We start from the raw sequence: 23,687 nt of genomic DNA on the forward strand, positions 1-23,687 counted from the left end.
TTCACATTTAAGGATGATCTGCACTACTTTACACATTTCAAGATGCTTCTTCAAACACTAATTTACAATGAGAAAGTTACTAAACTTCTTGAGGAACACACAGAGAATCTATAAGTAGAAAATAAATTTAAAGGCATTTTTAAATCTAGAAATATGTATTAAATTATGGGGTTATCTGTACAGATTTTAGATTTCATTTGCAGCCAGAGAAAGACAGCTATTAAAGTTTACCAGGACAAGTAATCTGAGACTGGCCTTACAGCTACTATTAAAATAAATATCTTGCTGGGTGTTTTACTTGATCAAAGATGAAGAACTGGAAAACTCAGTTTACATTAAGATAGCTCTGGTGTTGAGATCTGCCAGTTACGCTCTCCTCCAGATGGCACTACTTATATGTCTTATGCAGAAGACAACTAGTGAGTGTTTCCAAGAAAAGAAAAAGAAGACAACTTAAAAATTCAACATTGATTTTAAAGATTTTTTTTTCTAGTTGGTGGTGTGTTGCTTTTGCATATCCAATATTTTTACCAGGCTAATTCATTTAAAATGCATTTTTTCTGTTACAATGTGAAACACCATTAAACTCATTTATATAGCATAAGGTGAGGCTGCTGCAGCCTTTGCTGGGCTGTAAAGGGGTATAAACAGGGCTGGAGGTGTTTCTCCTTACTCTTCTTTATGACTGCCCTCAAAGAGGGACTAGGCAGGAGGGGCTATGAACGTTCAAAAATAATAATACTGACTTAAAAATCGTGTGAAAAATACCCCAAATAATTGTTTTGCTTCTCACCGATTGCTGTTGGATTCCTCAGGACTTGTGCATAACATTTTTTTCCTCTGCTTGAAACTAGAGCAAATGTGTTCTAAAATGAAATCCTTTATAAATAAATAAAATTGCATAACTCCAGGAGCTGGAGCTTTACAATGGACATGAAAAAGTAGGGTAAGCTGACAAACAAACAGGGTGGACTTCATCATAGAAAGGTAAAATCTTTTCCATCCTCTCCAGACCAGGCAGCAGCACAGTGCGACAGCAGCCCCCGGTGACCAATTGGTTTCTGGTTTGTTGTTGAAGCAACACAGCTGTCTGGTGCTTCCTACCCAGGAAAAAAGTGAGAGTAAAATGGGAGCCCAGAAAATGGCGTACTACAAAAGCTGTTATTAGATCGGTGCATAAGCAATGTTAGAAAAGGTTCCCACAAAGAGTCTGTTGTCTCTCTACTGAGTATTATGGTGTAGAGTGGCACTGAGCCTTTCACTGTACCAAAATTGCTCATGTTTGGGTGGTTAATAATCCCCTTCTCCTACCCCAAACAAGCCACTCTCTCTTCCCATCCAGATCGATCTCACTTGAACTGCTGGATGCTGCTCTCTTCAGCAAGCAAAAAAAATCACTTCTAACAAAATCTTTAATGGAAAGTGAGAGAAGTATTAATTCACTGCACTGCACGTATTCCTTTTCTTTGCTGAAATATATATTAATTCCACACCTTAAGTCACTCTGATATTGAGGTTTATGGTTTCCTTTAAATGTTTCCTTTAAAAATTTAGAGATCCAGAGCCCCTGTAGCTTTTTGAAGAGAACTGTAGTTCTGAGCTGGTTTCTTTACTCTCATCTTTCACTTCCTATCTTTAAATCTAATTCAGAATGAATCTGCTTCTTTCTAGCATGCTTCCTGGTCTTGTTCGATGTCCTCTGACCTTAAATACCCTGCACACATTTGCCCTGGAGTTTGCTCTTCACTGGTCCTGCCCCACCTGGCACTCACTTCCTCTGTCTATCAGGTTGCATCCTCTTTTCAAATGTGCCTCTCAAATCTTCCTGTTTATGATTATGCTGAGCACATTTCAGGACTGTACCCAAGTACTTCCATCTTTGCCTTGCAAACAGAGTGGATTTTCCCTTCTACTGTTGCTTTTTTTTTTTTTTTTTTTTTTTAAATTGTCTCTTTGTACAGTGTCTGTGTTTACAGACCATGTTAAACTGACTGTCTTTCACTTCTCTCTGACAAGCATTTTCTGACTCTCTGGGTGATAAATACCACATAAGTGTAACTATAGTATTATGTTGTGAATGCTAGAACCATTTTCTTGCATGCATCCCTCACTGGTATTTTTTATTTTCTTTTCTCCTTGCGATTCATGGTGGGTATGGAATTACCTTGACTGTGCATTGGCCATGCAAATCGTTAATTAGGCATATGTGCATGTGCTATTTTAGCAACTGTGCATATTAATCTTGCTTTGCAGTGACAGTTTTCACTATTTAATAGATTAACTTGTTACATTGAAGATCGTGTCATTCAGTCACTAGAAGTGATCCATTGCACATCTCCACCAGCCGAAAATACACCCAATTTTACCAAACAGTAATAATCGAGATACACAGACTTCTAATGGATGAAATGGAGACTGTCTTCCAGGTGAGATATCATACAAGTAAGGCAAAATTAACATGGCTAAATTGATGCCTAATCAAAGTCCTGGTTCTCCCTTGTTCTGGGGAGAAAGAAAGGAACCCTACTGCCACTGCTGGTATAGATGTATTTCTCTTTAGCAATGCCTTCAGTTCAAAAGGGAAAATTTAGCTGTGGTATCCCATCTCTGCCCATCCTTTCTCTGCCCGTAGCACGGGAGGAGCAGCCATCACAGTGGGTAGTTTATATCTCAGACTTGGTTGCAACACTCTGGGCTGGAGGTCAGGATGAAAGACAACATCAGCTAAACCTACCAGTGGTGCCAGACCACAAGGGAGAGGGAAAACTGTAACTTTACCCATTAGTTTATTTACACGGATAGGAGCGAGTGGATAGGTCAGTCCCTTTGCTTATGAGAACTGCTTTTGAAAAGGCAAATGTCCCAGGTGCCTGCAGCTGTCCAACAATTTTGCTGATTATCCATTTGCATTTTCCCTTGCTGTCCTGTGTATTTTCTGGGGTTTATTTCCTCAGAGTTTTCCAACCTTTTGATCCTCTCCAAGATTTTCCATGACAGAGACTAACTGACCCATCAAACCCGGGAAAAGAGAGCAGTCCCCTAGGGCTGGATTGTGAATCTACAGTGTGAACTGACCTGGACAGGAGGAGGAGCAGCACCTTGGGTGGACATCAAAGTGTAGACTATAGCCTTACTTCCTGCTCCTCTCTGTGTTCTGGAAAAGCATGTATCTGTATCTTCTATGTGTAATTCTTTCCTCTGTCTGCCATCAGCCCTCTGTAGTGGCTGGTATGCTCAGGAATGGGAGCAACTCATTTTCTTCCATTCTTTTGCTGCCACTTTTCTTAAATAAGCAGGGCACAACTTTCCTTTTCATGGTAGCAGAAGGATGTCTTTTTATTTACTTGGCCCACTAAATTGAGGCTGTGATGATTTGGTTCTCAAGCAGCATGTCACACCAGAAAATAAATAAACAGACAGAAACAATCCCCTCCAGCTTTCAGAGACCCACACACTCTGGCATTCTGATTTCTGAGGCTCCTGCTGCAGCTAATTGAAAAGTTCTGTTTATAGTTTCACTACTAATCTCTCTGCATGACATACAAACTATCTTGTGTACGTGGAACATGGGTAGCGAATTTAAATGCTTATAACATGTCTGGGTACACATAAGTGTACATGAGCCCATACTCCCACTGCATCCCATTTTTCGTTTGAAATCCTTCTTGCTCAGAAGAAGACAACTAGACAATATTTTTATCCCCTAAAACAATTTTGCTTTTTGTTTCTCTAGCACTCATAAACAATAGGTTTGCAAATAGCAAGAGAAATGGTTACAGCATGTGATTATAACCAGCTGCTGAGCATGTCTGGAAGGATTGCCACAGCCATAGTGACACCAAGTCTATCACACTTGAAGGTCATAGTCCTGCCATTTGGTTACAGATGTCTACACTATCCCAACTACTTCAAAGTTTGGGGCATGACTGCAGAACAGTTTACTATCATGTGGATGTGTTTGTGGGCGAGCTGTGGGTTTTCTGGTGTGGGTTCTGGGCTCTGGCAGCGAGTGGTGTTGCAGTATGGCTATGAGCTGCAGCTTGGAGTGAAGGGTGGTGCAATGCCAGAGCATCCTGGGGAGATCAGAGGAGGCAGGGCACTGTAAACACCCTCCTTCTGCTGCAGCTTTCTGGTTGAGCTGGACATAAAATAGTAGTTATTTTAGAAGTAAAGTCTGCTTCAAGTTAGTATCAGTTTAATAGCGAGTGGAAAGGTTACAGTATTGGTTTTCGGCAGTAAATATTGATGCAATACCTCTTCAAATGAAGATGAAACCACGTTAGGCTCCTAATTATGTGCCACATGAGCAACACCCAACAGATCTGTTTAATCAAGATCTGGAGGAACTGAAAGGCTATGGAAGAGGGAGGCATATACAGCTTGTTGGACAGGGAGGTTAGAACAGTGACCCTGGAATAACTGGAATTTTATTGCATGTAAAAAGAACAGCATCAGACAGATCCAAGTGTCTCTCTCAACAGAAAATAGCACAACTTACTTACACAAATAGAAGTAAAGAAAAATGTTTCCCAGAAAGCTGTAGAACAATATTCTTGGGGGAAGAGACCTCATTATGCCATCAGCAAAACAGGGTTCAATACATTTTAAATTGGCTTCATCCAAGAACCAGCATGATGCCTCACAGATGTGATACAACGGTTGCAAGCCTCTATCTACTATTTCTGTTAACAAAGTGCATCTGGAAGCCTGTAAAGATCTGACAAGTTTTATGGGCTTAAGTTTGTATTTCTTTCTTCTGAAAATAATTATTCCTCTTTTTCTGAAGGTAGGTGAAGGGAGAACAAACACGCATATATCTTTTCTCTGTAAAGTAAAAAGTCAAAATAGTTTGTAATGTTAAATATCACACTAGAACATTAGAATACTTTTAAATGTTAAGAAGACATGGTCATCATTGCCTTTCACCTCGATGAGCTGAGAAAAGAAACGTTGAGGATTTTGAGGAAAAGTTTGGAAAAAACAAGCAACATAAACACCAAAATATTATTTCATGTGTAGGCTGTTGATTTCTACTCCCCACATTGCCGTAGGCTAATGTGCTGAGTTCAAACCCCTGGTCACTGCAGAATACTGTTTTGTTTGTTTGTTTGTTTGTTTGTTTGTTTTCTGAAGTTGATGTGGTCTCCAGGGAGCTGTCCTGGCATAAACCTACAGAGGATCTGGCTTAATCATAGAGTCATAGAATCACTGAATGGTTTGCATTGGAAGGGATCTTAAAGATCATCAAATTCCAACCCCCCTGCCATGGGCAGGGACACCTCCCATTACACCATTTTACCCAAGGCCCCATCCAGCCTGGCCTTGAACACTCCCAGGGATGGGGCATCCACAGTTTCTCTGGGCAACTTGTGCCAGTGCCTCACCACCTTCACAGTAAAGAATTTCTTCCAAATATCTAATCTATATCTACCCTTCTTTAGTTTAAAGCCATTCCCCCTTGTTCTATCACTCCACCCCCAGTAAAGAGTCCCTCCCCATCTTTCCTGTAAGCCCCCTTTAGGTACCGGAGGGAGCCTACAAGGTCTCTCCAGACCCTTCTCCAGGCTGAACAGCCTCACCTACCTCAGCCTGGAGAGGTGCTCCAGCCCTCTGATCATCCTCATGGCCCTCCTCTGGACTCGCTCCAAAAGGTCCATGTCCTTCTTGTGCTGGGGGCCCCAGAGCTGGGTGCAGGACTCCAGGTGGGGTCTCACAAGAGCAGAGCAGAGGGGAACAATCCCCTCCCTCGCCCTGCTGGCCATGCTGCTTTTGATGCAGCCCAGGACAGCATTGGCTTTCTGGGCAACAAGAGCACATTGCCAGCTCACATTGAGCTTCTCATCAACCAACACCCCTCAAGTCCTTCTCAGGGCTGCTCTCAATCCATTCTCCACCCAGCCTTTGTGCTTGGGATTGTCACAGCCCGGATGCAGGACTTTGCACTTAGCCTTGTTGAACTCCATGATGTTCTCAGGCCCACCTCTTAAGCCTGCCCAGGTCCCTCTGGATGGCATCCCTTCCCTCCAGCGGTATCAGTCACACCACACTGCTTGGTGTCATAAGCAAACTTGCAGAGCGTGCACTGAATCACGGTTAAACAGATGTTAATATATTACAAAAGACAGCATGGTTCATATACAGAGGACATACACTTATATCCTTACTGGCCATCTGTCTGTTCAGCAGCAGCAGCAATGCTGACATCAGGAAAGGTAGCTGCCAAACAAATACATCTGTGGTATTTGTTGCTATTGCAGGTTTAGATGAAGCCACGAACTGGAGAGTTATATAGCAAAATGTGACTCACTATCTCCTCTTAACAACATCCTTAGAATTCTTGCACCCAGTGGCCATGAGATTTGACTCATTTATGTGAAGCATCCTTTTGTAAAAAATAAAAATAATAAAAATTAAAAAGAGTATAATACTGCCACTTAGTAATTAGAATACTGAAAAATAGCTCAGTTTATTGTGCTTAGTCTGTAGTTATTTATATGCTCTTTGTCACTGTTCTTTTTGAGACTGATTCTGAACTGAAAAATGGTAGTGTAAATCTAGAATAACTCCACCAATATAGTTAGACATGGATAGATTATTCTGGGTATAAGCTGTTGTATTTTCATTTTTCAAGCTTTGTAAAAGTCTGTATTTACTTCCTTCTTCAAAGAAGGTCATTTATCTATTTTTTGATAGAACTAATCACTTACTAGAACATAAATGTGAAGTAGACTGTTACTAGATATAGTCAAGGCAACCAATTGTCTGTATTTTCTTGTTCGGTCTGGGACTTTTGTCTGGGCAAAATTTAAGAACTTATTGACTTTTTCTATGATTCCTGGGTATCAGCTCTAATTTAGCAGAAAATCTGATTAGGCTGATGTTATCTTTTTGGATTTTAGCAGAGCTTTCGATACTGTATCACAGTATCCTTCTGGACAAAATGCCGAACTTACAGCTAGAAAAATACATAAAAAGATGGGTAAATGGTTGTTTGATGGATCAGGTTCAAAGGGTTCTAGTAAATGGGATAACAACAGGCTAGTGGGTAGTCACTAGTGTGGTTCTGCAGTGCTCAATTTTGGGGCCAGTTGTCTTTTTTTCATAAATGACTTGGATACAGGACTCAAATGCATATGAGATATGTTTGTGAACAACACTAGAACTGGGAGGAGCTGTTGAGTCCCTCAGTGGAACAGGAGGCTTACAGGGAGATCTTGACAAGTCAGAGGGCTGAGCAGTCACCAACAATATGAAGTTTAACAAGAGCAAGTGCCAGATTCTGTTCCTGAGTTGGGTCAACCGTGGCTATACATACAGACTGGGGGATAAGAAGCTAGAGAGCAGCACCACAGAAAGGGGTCTGGGGGTTCCTGTCAACAGTTCAACGTGAGCCAGCAGCGTGCCCTGGCACCCATAAGGGCCAACCGCACTCTGGGGTGCATCAGGCACAGCATTGCTAGCTGGTCAAGGGAAGGGATTGTCCTGCTCTGCTCTGCGCTGGTGCGGCCTCACCTCCAGTACTGTGTGCAGGTCTGTGTGCCACAGTATAAGAAAGAGAGAAAACTGTTAGAGAGTGTCCAAAGGAGGGCTATGGAAAAGGTGAAGGGTCTAGAGGGGAGGATGTATGAGGAGCGGCTGAGGTCCTTTGCCAGAGGCCCAAAAAGAGTAGGCTGAGGGGAGGGCTCATGGCAGCCTGCAGCTCCCTCACGAGGGGAGCGGAGGGGCAGGCACTGAGCTCTGCTCGCTGGTGACAGCGACAGGACCCGAGGGAACGGCATGGAGCTGGGACAGGAGAGGGTCAGGCTGGGTGTTAGGGAAAGGTTCTGCTCCCAGAGGGTGGTCAGGCACAGGTACAGGCTTCCCAGGTCAGTGGTCATGGCACTGAGCTGCCGGAGTTCAAGAACTGTTTGGACAGTGCTCTTAGACACTTGGTTTGTTTTTGGGTGGTCCTGTGTGGAGCCAGGATTTGGACTTGTTATTCCTTGTGGGTCTCTTCCAAAGTGGGATATTCTGTGATTAAGTATCCATATCACATCTAGTACACATACTGTTTGTACAAGCAGAAAGCAGGCACTACACAATCCACCTGCAGATGTGTTTCTGAAAAGAACACATGGAAAAAAATTCAACATTACCAATGAAATGATTATATTATTGAGTATTGTAAAACAAAGTATTTTTGATAATATGTGTCATATTGTAAGGAAGTCCCTCTCAGTTCTTATAATATGCAGTCTTAAAAAAAAAAAATCCCCTTTAATCTTTTATTTTAGTCAGTATTACAGCTGACTTAGTTCAGCTGACTTTACTATGCTTGTTGCATATCTGTGCAGATTTTACAGTGTATAGGAGAGCCTATTAATCTGTAGCATGTACACCAGAAGAACTGAACTGGGCAGTGTATAGAAGCTCAGATCATAAGCTTCTTTCTCTCTCTCTCTCTCTCTCTCGTCTTGATAAGCTGAAGCATAATTTGTTGCTCTTTAACTTTTTATTAGGAAGTAAATTTCATTGGTTCTTTTTCCAGTGTCCATGTGAGATTTCTGGACTTAATAAGACTACAGAGTTTTGCTAGCTGCTGTGTTGAGAGCAAAGTAGTTCAGAGACCTTCATACTTTTAGGTAGCTACATATGTGCATAGATCAGAAAATGGGAAGGGAAGTTTCTATATTACAGCAGCTGCCCTTTCTTTTCAACTGCAATAGGAGCAGAATGGTTGCAGCTTCATGTTGCCACAGTCAGAGGGGTGCCATAAATTATGCCCCAAACACTTAACATCCACTTGACAAATGCAGAGTCCACTGAAGTCACTACAAGTCTTTCCATTGACTGCACTAACTTTGGATCAAGCCCAGTAAGGCTATTGCATTAATAAGGTCTGCAGAACTATGTGCTCTGAGTTACAAACAATGTGTCTTATTCACATTAGATCAATAATAATAAATACTAATTCAGAGAAAGGAAGAACCGACGTTCAAATTACAAGCTGAAAATACATTTATATCCATTCTCTCAGAGAATAAATCCGCAGGTTCAAGGTGATGAGCTGGAAGAGGGGACAGCTGGCTTATCATGTCTGTCCTCATATCTTCACTTGGTGAGAAAGTTTTCAGCTCTGTTCTGTGGCATCATGGTCTGTTGTGCAGGACAGGGATAGGCAGCAGTGTGATACTGGGAGGAGACTGCACGTTCTTCTTCTGGAATTCCAAATATAAGTTTGAGTTTAAAACCACTCTTTCACAGTAACTGTACCCCTGCACTTAGCATGCCATGTTTCTCAGCAGTAGGCAGCAGCGAAGCTAAGATTAGGAAGCTCAACAGTGAAACTGGGCTGTTAGGTTTTGTGGAAAATGAGCTCAAGATGCATATGGAAGCAGTAGCATACTGTCATACACCCCAGTACCCCACACCATGATGGGAAAATTGAGTAGAAGTTCATGCCTCAAAACTGATCCTTGGCATTAGACACCTGTGGTGGAAAACTTCTGGCCTTGTATTTCAAAGGTTGAATCAAAGGAAATTGAGACAAACAAACAGGCCAGAGGGCAGCACAGCTAACCAATACTTCATGTAGATTTAAATACACTAGACTGGGTATTGCACACAATATGAGTACAGCTGGTCTGTTAAAAAAAACAAAAACAAAAACTAAAACAAAAACATCAACCAGCTTCAAACTTATGATTAAACTAGCAAAATGGTACCCTGATCTTTGGAAATGGTGCACAGACCAGCACCATTTTCCACATAGTGTTTTGCAACTTCTAATAACTGTCGAGACCTGAAACATGAATCCAGTACATAGTCATTATGAACAAAAGTGAAGCTGGATGATGTTTTTTCCTAGCCCATACCATCTTCTGCTAAATGGCTACTCAAAGGTTTGTTAGTGGTCTTATGCTATATGGGAAACAAAGAATCTCCTGGCTCTTATATATTAACAGCCTGGTCTGTTCATTTGCCAGCAATTGCGTGCAAACAATCGTTTAATAACCACATATAAATTTTTCCCTCAGGAATTTGGTGAAATTAGTATTAACCTATGCAGATAAAGCAAGAAGAAGTACTATATATATTTTGTAAAACATCTTTTGGCCCAAAGAATACGAACTATGACTTTGTGATAAACTGGGTGTCTCTTTATCATAGAATCATAGAATCATTAGGATTGGAAAGGACCTCACCAAGATCATCTGGTCCAACTATCTTCCTACCACCAATATTACCCACTAAACCATGTCCCTAAGCACCACAACCTTTCCTTAAACATCCCCAGGGACGGTGACTCCACCACCTCCCTGGGCAACCTGTTCCAATGCCTGACTGCTCTTTCTGAGAAGAAATGTCTCCTAATTTCCAACCTGAACTTTCCCTGGTGCAACTTGAGGCCATTCCTTCTAGTCCTGTCAGTAGTTATCTGTGAGAAGAGGCCGACCCCCAGCTCCCCTCACCTTCCTTTCAGCGAGTTGGAGAGAGCAATAAAGCCTCCCTAGAGCCTCCTCATCTCTTATCATTAACTCACTAGTTTCATATTTACATATGTAAGGGGCTTTTCTGATGCCAAGAGAAGGATAAGATCATTTAAGTTAGTCTTATGAAATAAATAATGCAACTTTCTTGTGTTTGCTTGGCCAAAATTGGAAAAGTTAAGGATTTCTTAATTTCTTAACTGTGTAATCCTATCCTAGTGCTGCCAGTATCTTAATGGCATATTGATTGGATCTTGTTACCTGCTATTTTTAAAGTATTATTACTCTGTTAGGGCAAACATGAAAAACTACTTTTAAGGATCTTTGTAAAGTTTTATGATTTTTCAAAAGCTCCTTAGAGGCTTATCAAATTGAAGATGGCTGGAGTTACCTCTACAGTATTCCCTTTGTCTTTCTGACAGAATGAATTAATCTGTGGCAAACAAACTTTTCAGTGATCTTTGGGAAGAGACATAGGAGGAACATCTGAGATGAATCAGTGAAAAAAAAATAGTAGGAGACCTCTTATCTTTCACATTCATGCAAGTTGGGAGACCATGTGATGCCTAGAAGTTTTTTTTAATGTCAGGTCTTGGAGGTGAGCTGGTGTGTGATGGAGTATGTTGCATACGGGTTGATCTCATGTTCAAAAATGGAGACTTCAGGAATATGACTGAGCTCCCACAAAGTACTTGTTGCTCATTTTGAAGTTTTTCCCTTGATTCTCCAACTTAGAAAGAAAATTCAACTTCTTCAAATTTTGTCTATTTCCTCCAGCACAACAGCACCCTGTGGAAGGAGCAGAAGAGACTGCCGGAGTCTGTTCTAGCGAAGAGAAAAGACTAGACCAGAAGATCTTATGGTCTTCCATTTCTCCTTCAATGGCCTTGCTAGGAACATCATTCCTTCTGCAAATTCACCCATTACCACTCTTTCCTGCAAGCCCAAGTGGTGAATTTCAGAACATGAAGTGGAAAATCAGGTAATTCCTTGGAGCACAATGAATTAGTGAATAGGTCCCACAAATGAGTAAGGAAAATGAAGCTGCATACATTTGTTCTTGCTGCCCTTTGCCTCAAAGAAATGACATCAGCATAAGAGGGGAGTGATAAAATGGGAGCAGTATTCTCCCCTTCAATCTTCGTTTTTCCCTAGAAGAGATTAATGAGAATGATATTCCTTCTGCACGTAAAGCAGAAGCAGACAATAGAGCACTTGTCTCTAGTGTATGGGTACTCCTTCCAACAGAATGGAAATTAACAGCCAGTTTGAAAAAGCCATGAATTCTGGTACTTCTCATGACTTGTTTCTGCAGAATCCATTACCTCTCCCCCTTATTAACTGTAAATAAACTATGCAAGTCCAAAGATTTATGGTGTTCTTTGTAAAATCTGGATAGGTTCTTCGTGATCTGTCTTTTCTTTCCTCATTCTGATATCCTGATCAAGAAATCAGAGAAAACATCCCCAGGAGATTATGTTATAAACACAAGCTATGTACCGGTCTGTGAGATTGACACATGAGAGGACAAGAAGAGCATACATATTACATTAAATAGAAAAACAATGAAAGTAACTCTTTGAAGTCATATTTTTTTGAGAGCAGCAGTAAGACTGCAATGGGAAAACAAATACAAAGATGATGTTCTGAACTCCCCAAAGCACTGTGGATCATTCATCTTTCTTTATATCATCATCATAAACTGAAAAGAAAGAAGAAAATAAGCCTATATTGGGCAATGCATCATTTGCCAAACACCTCCCAGACTTCCAAATACTGAATGTGTAATATTTGGTGCAAGCAAGTTTTGTGAGTGTCTAAAATAATGCTTATGTTTGTAAAAGAGCTCATTTCTTCTTTCTGATGCTTTTCATTACATTTACCATAGGTCCCAAGTCTGGCAAGAATTCATTTGCTAACAAAAAGAATGTGCTCCATTAAATCACAATGAACATAACTTGTAAATAATTGACCTGAGAGGAAATGGTGAGAGAGATTTATAACAATACACTTAGATCCTTAGGTGACAAATTTTTGTAATTTGGGTCTTTGTGCTTCTGTTGGTTCTTTGTGAGCTGAGTAAGTGACAACATAAAGAGTTTTCTGAGCTCAAAACAATGAATTCTTCACCTTACCAAAACCAAGCAATAGGAGATAAAAGGAGAATGAAAACGCTTATTAAAACTGGAACCTATAAATCCTTGAAAAACACTGATAGAAAGAATAACCCAACAACTTTCTTATAAACCACAAGTGTAAGATTTGCCTTTTACAAGCTACTCATGTTGCTAGCCTTATTGTAAATGAAATATCTCCTTGTGTTTATTGTTCTGCCCATCCTGAGGTTAAATTCGTTAAGAATGGGAGATGTTTGGAGCTTATATTTGAGCATTTTTAGCATACTGGCATCATAAACCATGGCCAAAGTGCTGTAAAATAATTTGCCATACAAGTAATGAACAGAACTATTTATAAAAATGAGCATGCAGGATAAAACTTCAGTATTTCAGCACATAGGCTACAACATACTTTTGGAGTCCCAGCACAAAGGAGTGATTGTGCTCACTGCTCATCATATTTAGTTAAAACTATAAACAAAGTAATAAAGTGGGGCCACAAGTGGGAGAAAGGAGCATTTAATGTTTATTCAGTATAATACTGTTGTTTTAACGGTATAATGCATACTAATTCTTAATTATAAATACACTATTGATACTTGGCAAAGCATCATCCTATGACTAATAAAAATATATAGCATGTTAGGAAAGAACACTTTATAACATGATAATCAATAATGTGATAATCATTAATGTGTATGGGAAAAACTGAAAAGGAGTGAGGGCTGAAGAGCGAGATAATAAGGAACATGATGGCGTATAGTGACCAGGTAACTGCAGGCCTATAACTATTAATCTGGTTGCTCATAATCCTCCCATTGCTCCCCATATTCTCAGCATTTACTTGCTGCCTGGTCTAAAGTTTTGGGCACAACAAGGATTTTTATGTTATCTATTTGTTTCTGTGTCTAGAACTACCAGTGCTGGCTGCAATTTGTAAGTCTTGAAAATGTAGAAGTAACCAGTGAACTGTGGTTAATAAGAATAGCCTGGAATACAGTAGGAAGCAGGGAAGCTGGGGGGCAGAGCTGAGAGCATAAAGAAATCAAGGGACAAAAGACTGTAAAGACTCTCATCTGATGCAGATGTGGTCCGTAGAAGCCTTTTTCTGTATCCCTTGCAAATGTATGTGACGTTCACACGAACTGAAATTCTGGCTATGCCACAGGCAATCTATATGAGAGGCAATGGAAGAAGGAAAGACTGAATGCTAGGAAGGTGTTGTGGTTTAGCCCGGCTGGCAGCCAAACACCACACAGCCGTTCGCTCACCCTCCCCCCTCCCTCTCCGGGATGGGGGAGAGAAACAGGAAAGTGAAGTCTGTGAGTTGAGATAAAGACAGTTTATTAAGACAGGGAAAAGAATAACAATAATAATAATAATAATAATAATAATAATAATAATAGTAATAATGTGTACGAAATAAGTGATGCACAATGCAATTGCTCGCCACCCGTTGACCGATGCCCAGCCTATCCCCGAGCAGCCGGCCCCCCCACCCCGGCTAGCCACCCCTATATATTGTTCAGCATGACGTCAGATGGTATGGAATACCCCTTTGGCCAGTTTGGGTCAGCTGTCCTGGGTCTGTCCCCTCCCAGCTCCTGCTGCATCCCTAGCCTGCTCGCTAGCAGGACAGAGAGAGGCTGAGAAGTCCTTGGCTTGGTGTAAGCATTGCTCTACAACAATTAAAACATCAGCATGTTATCAGCGCTCTTCTCATTCTAATCCAAAACATAGCACCCTGCCAGCTACTAGGAGGAAAATTAACTCTGTCCTAACTGAAACCAGGACAGAAGGTATAATGGGCTTAAACTGCCAGTATAGTGAGTAAATGTGTGGCAAATATTTATTTAAGAGTGGAAAGACAGAACAATGATGTTTCTTTGTTTTTGTATGTTCACCATTTAACACTTACAAAAGTGTAGTATGTCTCTGATATATAATCATTTTTATATTAAAAGTGGCAGGAAGAGTTTGGTTTGTGCGCTTTTCTTTCTTTCTTTTTCTTTCCTTCCTTCCTTCCTTCCTTCCTTCCTTCCTTCCTTCCTTCCTTTCTTCCTTTCTTTCTTTCTTTCTTTCTTTCTTTCTTTTCTTTCTTTCTTTCTTTCTTTCTTTCTCTCTCTCTCTCTCTCTCTCTCTCTTTCTCTCTTTCTTTCTCTCTCTCTCTTTCTTTTTTTCTTTCTTTTTCTTTTTTCCTTTTTTCCTTTCTCTCTTTCTTTTCTTTCTTTTTTTCTTCCCCAAATTAACTAAGTCTAGTCTCCATAGTTTTATGGAAAATAATCAGGGAGAGAACAAGAAGGCTCAGTTCAGATCCAGATCTAAAATAAGTAGATGGTGTCAGAAGTTAAGAACCTAATAGGATAAACTCATCCCTTCACCATTTCAAAGTAGTTGAAATTTACATTTGCCTCTATGTGTTTCCTACTAATATCCTAAGACGGAAGCCTACCACCTCTGCAGGGAAACTGGTGTTTCCACGGCCATCACTCCTAAAGTTTGCAGGGTAGCTTGAACTCCCTTTCTGAACAGTTCAGCCATATGCTGGCTGTAGTGCCACTTTCCCCTCTGGAAAAAAAATGAATTTTGGAGGCGCTCTGTCTATGTCTTGTAGACTTCTCTGGTACCCTGGACAACAAAAAGTGTTCTTAAATACTCTCAATTGGTATCCTGTGCACAAATCTGAAATCATTCTATCCAAGACACGCTACTTAGTTAAGCTAGAGGGAAGTTGTACGCCGAAGAGTTATGACTTTAGATGGCATATTGTAATATGCACTCTACACGCATCTATGACATTATGTAAGTGATAAATGAAATAATAAATGTAAACAGCTATTATATTGCAAGCTAATGAATTACTTATTTGTTTTTTTACCAGTTAGGCAATTATTTATTGTAATGATTAGTAGAAGCAACAAATATATATATTCATGAAACATTACTGTTCTCTAATTGAATTATAATAAGATACAAATTGCTGTGATGTGTTTGTTATTGCTATAAAACTAAACATGAGCTGCTAAAATAAAGTTTGCTGGTTTTAACTGACATTTACATTTATCATTTTTGTATTTGAAAAAATGGTAAGTTAATGGTCCTTCTGTTTTCCATAAATTTGCCAAGTTGCTAAAGTCAATAAAAAGATCCTCAAATCTATATAATTCTATATATCATTATGTACATATGGTGATATAGTCAATATCTCATCCTGGAATTAGTAGCAGAATGGTAAAATAGGTACAATGACCTTGGCATACTGAGAAGACCTTGGAAGGTCAGGAGGTAAAATTTAAACAGGAATCTCTATGCGAATGACATAAAAACATCCTGTTTGGATTGTGATGCACTCAGAATTTCATTTGGCAGGTTCTAATGCAACTTTCATAAACTTTAATCACAATGGAGAGATAAGTAAAAGGAATAGACAAGCTGCAGTTTGGAAGGAATGGGAGAAAAAATCTGTGAGATAAATGACTAGTTTACCTATAAGCAGCAAATGCAGCCACCGTGTCTGAACTGGCTTGCTTTATGTTAACCTTTCTTACTTTCTATCATTTGTAAAGTCCAAGAGACTATGTATGCATGGTGAATATTTCCTAGGGTCTCTGAGGGTTTTATGTACTTCTTTTAAGAGGAATCTATGAAAAATTCCTGACAAAAATATATGGTGGTTGAATTGACCTAATGTTATGTATTCAGAATTCATCTTTTCAAAATTTGTAGACTATTAAGGAAAAAAAAAGAAAAAAAAAGAGGAAGAACTCCAAATTTTTGAGTCTTTAGTTGAAGAGAAAAAAAATCCATAATTCATAATTATGAAAATGTACACATACATTATTCTTAACTTCCTTAGCCGGGCCCTACATTGCCATAATGAAAATGTCTAGAAATATCTCCCATTTCACCATAGATGCCTCCATTTCTTTACTTCTATTTCAGAAGACTTCTTCACTGATTTTCTTTTAATCTTATTCCAGACTAAATGTGTCCACATATGGAGTTACTCTGGAAAATGCTATAAATTCATACACTCCTTTTATCCCAAATACCTTTCAAGTGAAGACAAACCCTAAAGCAAAGACATATTTGTTTCCCCATGAATCACAATGGAAAAGCTTGCTAACCCCACTGGCCAGACTCCTATTCTCTGCAGCTCACAGTCAGCTCGCTTAACTTCCTGCACTTCTACCAAATAGTTTTCGGGTTGACATCCTGCTTTAGCTCCTTTAACAGCAAACTGCTTTGTCAGTGACTTATTGTAAAATTAGTTGTTGAAAATAATTGTATATATTTGTGTATATATATATATCATGTATATATATGTATCATGTATACATATATATAATTTATCACAATATATATATATTTAATATATATATTTTGCTATGAATGAATAATGGTCCAGGTCACTGCTAAAAACACTTTCTGTCATCATGAGATTTGATGTGCCCACTGTGATGTTCACAAAAATAATAAAGTCGTGTTACTCCAGACCTTCAAAAACTGCAAGAGAATCTATTGCCATGTTTGAACATTTGGTGCCTTACGTTCATTTTATTTTTATCTATTGTTTCTTCAAAGAACAGGGGTGTCTCTTGATTTCAGCACTTGCAAATTACATGTGGCATACCACTGTAATGCAATTGCAAGCTGAAGCGAGTCAGCTGTTCTAGATGTAGAGAGCATCAGGGTACTCAGAAGTATGAGTGTTTCTTCTGCCTGCTCAGGCTCCCTCAGACATCGTTCCTTGCATTCCTGTTCCTTTAGGGCACAGAGATGGGCCATGTGTTCCCTCTTAGAGAAAAGATATGAGAGAAAAATCTCTGTGCACTGTGTTTATCCCCTTACTTCCTAGAGAAGAAACTATGCAGACTGGAGCCTGGTTCCCTCCCATACGTACAGCAAGGAACAAAAAAATGAAATATCTCACCTGAACACAGGTCTAATGTACCAAAATCAGTGTGCTGACTTAGTTAGAGTCTTCTTGGTGGAGTATGTTCAGTAGATGATGACGGAAAACCACTTCCACTCCCACCACTAGAATCCTGGGCTTATGGACCTTCAGAAGGTTGTGTCTCAGTCCTTGTCAACTATATGCAAACACTGGTGAGCCAGGCACACAGTGAGTAGTTTACACATCTACATTCTCTTCATAGCAAAAAAAAAATCTCATCACTGTCATGGAGATGGCTCCAAAGCTGGATCCAATCACAGACCATTGGTTAAAGTTGAATTCAGATGAAACAGAAGTTCAGGTGAGCACAAGGAGAAGCAACGATGCCACCACAGTGTGTCATTCCTGACAGTTGCACCCCTCTGACACAGCAGAATCCTCCACAGTAAAGGCAAAGTTTTTGTCTGTAAGTGGGTGATATACCTCAGAAACTGGTTCGAAACTGGCAAAGGAATTCCTTCCAAAGCTCAGGGTCATCAGATGTACATGGTTTGCTTCTCTCATCATATCTTCTCTGAGATGGGTGAGCAAGGTGTATATTTATCTTTTAAATCTAATTCCAGGTTTTAGTTCTAGATACTGCACTAAGATTTGTCTTCCTCTGGAGAGAGGTTGCAATAACAAATCTGTGCCAAGTGTTAGTCATGTATGCTACTGGAAGACAACCAGTGACTATGCCAATGAGGACAGAGTAAAACCTTACCATTGAGAAAGCCACTGGGAATCTTTCTCTATTTTAGAGAAAATTCAATAAGCTTGCAGTGGAATACCTTTGTTGGAAGGATTTTCCACAACAGTAACTGTCCACAAACCCAAAACTGAATATCCCACTTCCTTCTAGAAGGCAAGCTTCCAGCTTGCATGGCTGCAGAGATAATCTTCCAAAGCTGTAATTAAAATTAAAAAATCAGTCTGAATCTGACAACAGCTTGAAACTCAGAGGTATGAACTTTTGTAATAATTAATTTGGCCTCAGTATGTCCAGCTATTACTTTATCACAGATTACTTTTGGTAGGTAGGTGCAGGTGAGAAACAAGACAAACTACAATAGTGGCCGATATGAATGCTGCCAGAAGAGGGTGAGAGGGAAGAAGACACTAGAGAAAGAGGAGTGAAAGAAGGATAGATGGAGTTCAAGGAAGAAGAAACACAGAAGTAGCAGTGACAGTATACTGTACAAATGCCAAACAACTGCTTGGACAATATATAAAGGACAGACTTAACTTTTGTCTACGCCTTGCCATGACCTCTTTGCCCTTTTTACCAACAAGTTAGCAATCCATGTCAGGGCAGATATGGAGCACTGACTGAGTTCATTCTCTGCCTCGTGAAGTGCAGACACACAACACATTTCAGTCTGTGACCAAGCTGGGAATTCCTGCCATGGGTCCTGCACTTCTTCTGCATGTACTGATTCCTTCAGCCCTGCAAGGCAGGCTGATAAGGGTGTGAGAGAGAAACCACTGGCATCTCAAATACGCTAACAGAACTATTCCTCAGCTGTAATTCCTACAGCCTTGAGCATGCTCTCCCTATGGGGATCTTTCCAAGACTGCCCTTTCCAGGACCAGGTTTCTGTCTCCTTGCCTTGTCCCCAGGGGACACAAGGTCTGTCCTCTCCACTGTCTCGGGTGAGGACTTTGATTTCCCCCTTAAACAACTTCTTGAGGTTCTCACAGTGTTTTTAAAGGATATGGGCTCCAACTCCCTTCCTCTGATCTTTTGTCCAAAAGGACATTCATCACCATTTCCTTGTCTTCTCTCGTACCCTGAGAGGGTACAGCTTTCCATATTTTCCTGTCTCAGCATTGTTTCTGCAGAGACAGTTTTTCTTCTGATCACCCCCTCCCCACACACCCCTTCCTATTCCATGCCATAAAATTAGAGCATGGAACACACTGAACAGTGTTAGTGTTATGAATTTAATAACATTCAGAAAGGGTCTGTATAAATATGCATAATTTATATGGACATCAAAACCACTCGCAGCTATCAAAGAGCAAAACAAATAAATGAGGTTCATTTCCAAAACAAAGCCCACACAAACCCTGAAGACATAACAACTCTGATGTCTCGGGGTTTAAACTGATCTGTAACTAACCGACATTAGGATGAGACCTAAAGCGGGGGGCAGATAATCCTGCATCTGCCTAATGCGAAGTTTCTTGCACCTTCCCTCTGTCTGTTAAATTTCGAAGAAGGGATACTGGGTTTTGGTTTTTGTCCCACCAACGTTATATTGCTCTGAAGGGATGCTCTGGGCTGCTCCTTCCTGTTTTTTTCCTGGGATCCTCGAATACCAGGACTTCCCCTTGCCTTCCTCCCTCCATCCCCTCCAATCTCCACTGAGTTTCTATATTAGTCTGAGTGGCCGGGATAGGTCTCAGCCTCCATCTGCGGGGATTAAACTCACTTCATCCTCTTAACTCAGCAACAACTTCCTCACTGAATCCTCTCCCCGCCTTGCCCGGGCTTGGATTCTACCCCTGCCCCGTCCCTCCCAGGGGAACCGGGGAACGAGTCCGGAGCCCTCCACCCGAGCATCAGCACCAGCGGGGCAAGGGGCAGCCGATCCCGGGGTGCCGGGGGCCGGGAGGGGGCCGAGGATACCCCAACCTCAGGGGGAGGGCAGGGCCAGTGGGGGCGGCACCGGGGGCTCCCTGCGGGGGGCTCGGGGCGGTCCGGGGCCGCCGCCCGCCCCGGGGGTGGGGGGGGCTGTAATCCCATCAAAGCGCCGTACCCAGCCGCCGCCTCCTCATCCTCTTCCTCCTCCTCCTCCACCTCCTCCTCCTCCTCCGCTTCCCTTCCCGGCTCGGTAAAAGCCCCGCCGCGCCCTCCCCAGCCCCGCTCCCCGCCCGGCTGCCGAGCACAGGGGGACGCCGGCCCCGGTCCCCAGCCCCCGGCCCGGGGGGCGGCGGGGGATCGCGGAGCACATGGAGGTGCCGGGACCCTGCCTCTGCCCCTGCCGCCGCCTAGCCTCCCTGCTGCTGCTGCTGACTTCGTGCATCGGCTGCGCGGCCGCCCCGCGGAGGAGCATCCCCCGCCGGCAAGGTAAGGCGGGGTTGGGGGGGCAGATTTGGGGTGTCTGTTTGCCCAGGTGCTCGCTTTCTTCGGGAAGTTTTGCCACCCTTTAAAAGCAGAGTCCCCCCCCTTCGGAGCATCCTTCCGCCCCCGGAGCACCCTCCCCGCCGGGACGCCAGCGGGGCCGGGCGGGAGCGCTCTGCGGGGATAAGTTTCTCGTGCTCGTCCGTCTGTCCGTCCTGGTCCGTGAAGCACCGGGCAGGACCTCTGCCTCTGGCCTCCGTGCCAGCCTCCGGTCTCGGGCAGCGAGGCTGCGGCGTGGGTAGCGAAGGATGCGAGGCAGGGAGCGGCAAAAGTGGGAGGAAGCGCCAAGGAGGCGAGAAGTGCACCCAGACCTGCAGGTACCCCGCGCCTCGGGGTCCCGCATCCCAGCGGGGCGATGCGAGGTTCTCGGCGGACAAAAGTGAAAAGCCCGAACCCTGGGCAGCCGCCACAGCCCCTGCAGCCTGCAGCCTGTGAGGTTAAATTGAGGGGGGACGCGGAGCGTGGTGAAAGTTGGGCTTCCTGCACGCCCCAAAGTCGCGGTGCGCAGCGCCAGGGACTAAACTAGGGGTCAGCGCTGGTTTGTGTCGCTGCCTTCAGCGGGAGCAGACCGATGGAAAGGTTAACAAGTTTAGTACGTTTTGCCTTAGCTGTCAGAATGTTTGCAGGGTGAACCCCTTTCCGCGATAAAACGTTTCTGTCGCAATTTTTTTTTTTTTTTTTTGAGAATCAGATTTGTGTGTTCTCTTGCTTTCAGGGGAAAAATATGCCCGTACAGTTGAAAACTTAATACTTAAATGCAGCCTTGAGCTTAAAGTCCTCACTGGACAGATGGCTAATTTTACTGGTCTGACCTTGTCTCCTAGGGATCTAGTCCCATGATCCCTGGTGATCATAATAGCTACCATTAAGTACTTGAGGAAATTAGGTGAACGGTAGCTGTGAATGAGATGATTAGCAGATTGCATTAAAATACTGGATCTGTGGAGTTGGGGGTGGAAAAGTGCAAATATTTTTAAAGATTTCTCTAACATACTGGTCTACTTGCTTCACACCAGGACAAAACTGGTGGAATTGTATTCCTGTGCATTAAATTAAAATAGTTTAAAGCTTGGAAACAAATTAGTTGTAGTACTATGGAGGAGATGAATTAATACACCAGCGCTGTGTGTACCTTACTTTTGTTATCGACATATTATTTTTTTTCCTAACTTATGTTCTTTCAGGTTTTGATTGATTCAATTATCCATTTTCTACCTGTTTTTCCATATAAGAAGTAGTCAGTTTTACCTGGAAGCATTTTTCAAAACCTGTGCAAACATTTTAAGATCCACTTATAGCAAGATTTGAAGAGGGAAATCTCCCAGAGAGCTTCTGTGCAGCAGTGTATAATTTAAATCCCTTCTGCATTCTGCCAAGGGCTATTGGAATTACATGCTCCCCTAAATCCCGTGGCTGGGTCTGTGCTGTGTAATGTTGTTGTCAAAGCACGGAGAACAGGTGTAGCTCAAGGTAACCCACGTCTCTGTCTTGTTCCTGCAGCTTGTCATACGCTCAACAGCCAAGAGCAAGAGGGAACCGACATTTACTCACACATCCAAAAGTAGTGGATGAAGAAGAGATAAGATACTAAAAAATTCTTTTAAATGTTTCTTGTTCCCCTTTCACGTTGCCTTTTTAATAGCAGTGGAAGTGGGTCTTGCACAGAAGTTGTATCTGATGTTGCAAGCAAAAGGTCATATCGAGAGAGAAGTGACAAAACCAGTTCATTTCCAATAATGGGAGCTGGCTGGCAGGTCTTGTGCATCAAAAGAAAAAAGGTAGCCTAATGCGTCTCCATTTTCCAAATTTTTCATTCAGAGCTCAGCTTACAAAGATCAATTTTGTAATCCCAAGGAAGCAGCAGAGTGAGAAATGTATTAGTGAAGTTAAAAATAAATAATATAGGAAAATTGCCATAAATGCAGCTTGTTAAATTAAACTTCAGGAAAAAAAGATGTAGTGCTCAAATATGAAACATCCTGATGACTGTTAAACTCATTTGAACATTTATTTACAGTTACATGATACATTTGGTGGAGACAAGGAAATGGTATGCCAGACACTTTGGGAAGGGCTTAAAACAAATCCTTAGACACCGTGTGGTGAGCAGCGTAGTTGGGAACAGATTAGGCAGGGATTCTCTAAATCTTGTTCTCCCAGAAGCTGGCACTCATGCTGCTGCTTTTAAATTGTTTTGTGTTGTTTTGTTTTGTTTTGTTTTTTATTTTGCCTTCTGCAAAGCCACAGATTTTTCTGTTTCAAGTTTCAATCAACTGATTGAACGCTGAAAAGCCTAAACATAGCCTTCAATGTGTAACACTACTACTGATATAAACACATATCATTGTATCTTAATGATTCTATGACTTCAGGGAATTATAGGGGAAAGAGCCAACTCCTTAAGTGACTTCCCATGGATGCTCATTGCATGAACTGTTGCACTATGCTGTGTTAATACTTCTTTAGTATCAGAGTGTAAAGTTCCAAAGCCCTATAAAATATTAAAACCCTTGAGTTTGTCTGCATGGAGTAGATAAGATATTCATATCTAATGTTTTGGGATTTGTTGTTGTTGTTGTTATTATTATGCTTACCAATCAATATAAACAAAGCTCGGGCTTGAATTGCCTAGCTTGCAGCAGTTTCCCAGATGTCCATACTGGTAGACTAGGTGTGTAAATGCAGCAAGAATCAGACCTACTAAAGTCTGAAGAAGACTTTACAAGAGTGTAGCATTCAATATCAGGGCCAGATTTTCGAAAGGGCTCAGGTCCCAGGTCAGCAGTACAGTATACAACTTTTTTTCCAGAGAACTTGGCACTGAAGAAGTTAAATTCTTTAGAAAATCTGGCTATAATAAGAGCTGCTGGATATGGAACACTTTTGAAAATCTAGCCCTATTTAGATATCAAAATAGGTCAGGCTACCTTGAAAATCAGGCCTACACATACGGAAAATATATCTGTCTTTGGGAAAGAAGGTTTTCATTTTACTTTTTAAAATATAATAAATTTGGGGGAACAATGTTATAATGGGTT

At 41.6% G+C, this 23,687-nt stretch overlaps 1 protein-coding gene across 1 annotated transcript in view; it reads left to right on the forward strand.

Moving 5' to 3' along the window:
• The first annotated feature begins 20,477 nt into the window (after positions 1-20,477).
• The window catches only part of EGFLAM (EGF like, fibronectin type III and laminin G domains), a 75,870-nt gene continuing 72,660 nt past the window's right edge, over positions 20,478-23,687 (forward strand). Inside the window, exon 1 of the mRNA XM_035563820.2 lies at positions 20,478-20,595. Within this exon, the coding sequence (XP_035419713.1) occupies positions 20,478-20,595 (118 nt within the window). The remainder of the gene's footprint in view (positions 20,596-23,687) is intronic.

This window comes from Cygnus atratus, chromosome Z, assembly GCF_013377495.2.
Source record: "Cygnus atratus isolate AKBS03 ecotype Queensland, Australia chromosome Z, CAtr_DNAZoo_HiC_assembly, whole genome shotgun sequence".
Lineage (NCBI taxonomy): Eukaryota > Metazoa > Chordata > Aves > Anseriformes > Anatidae > Cygnus > Cygnus atratus.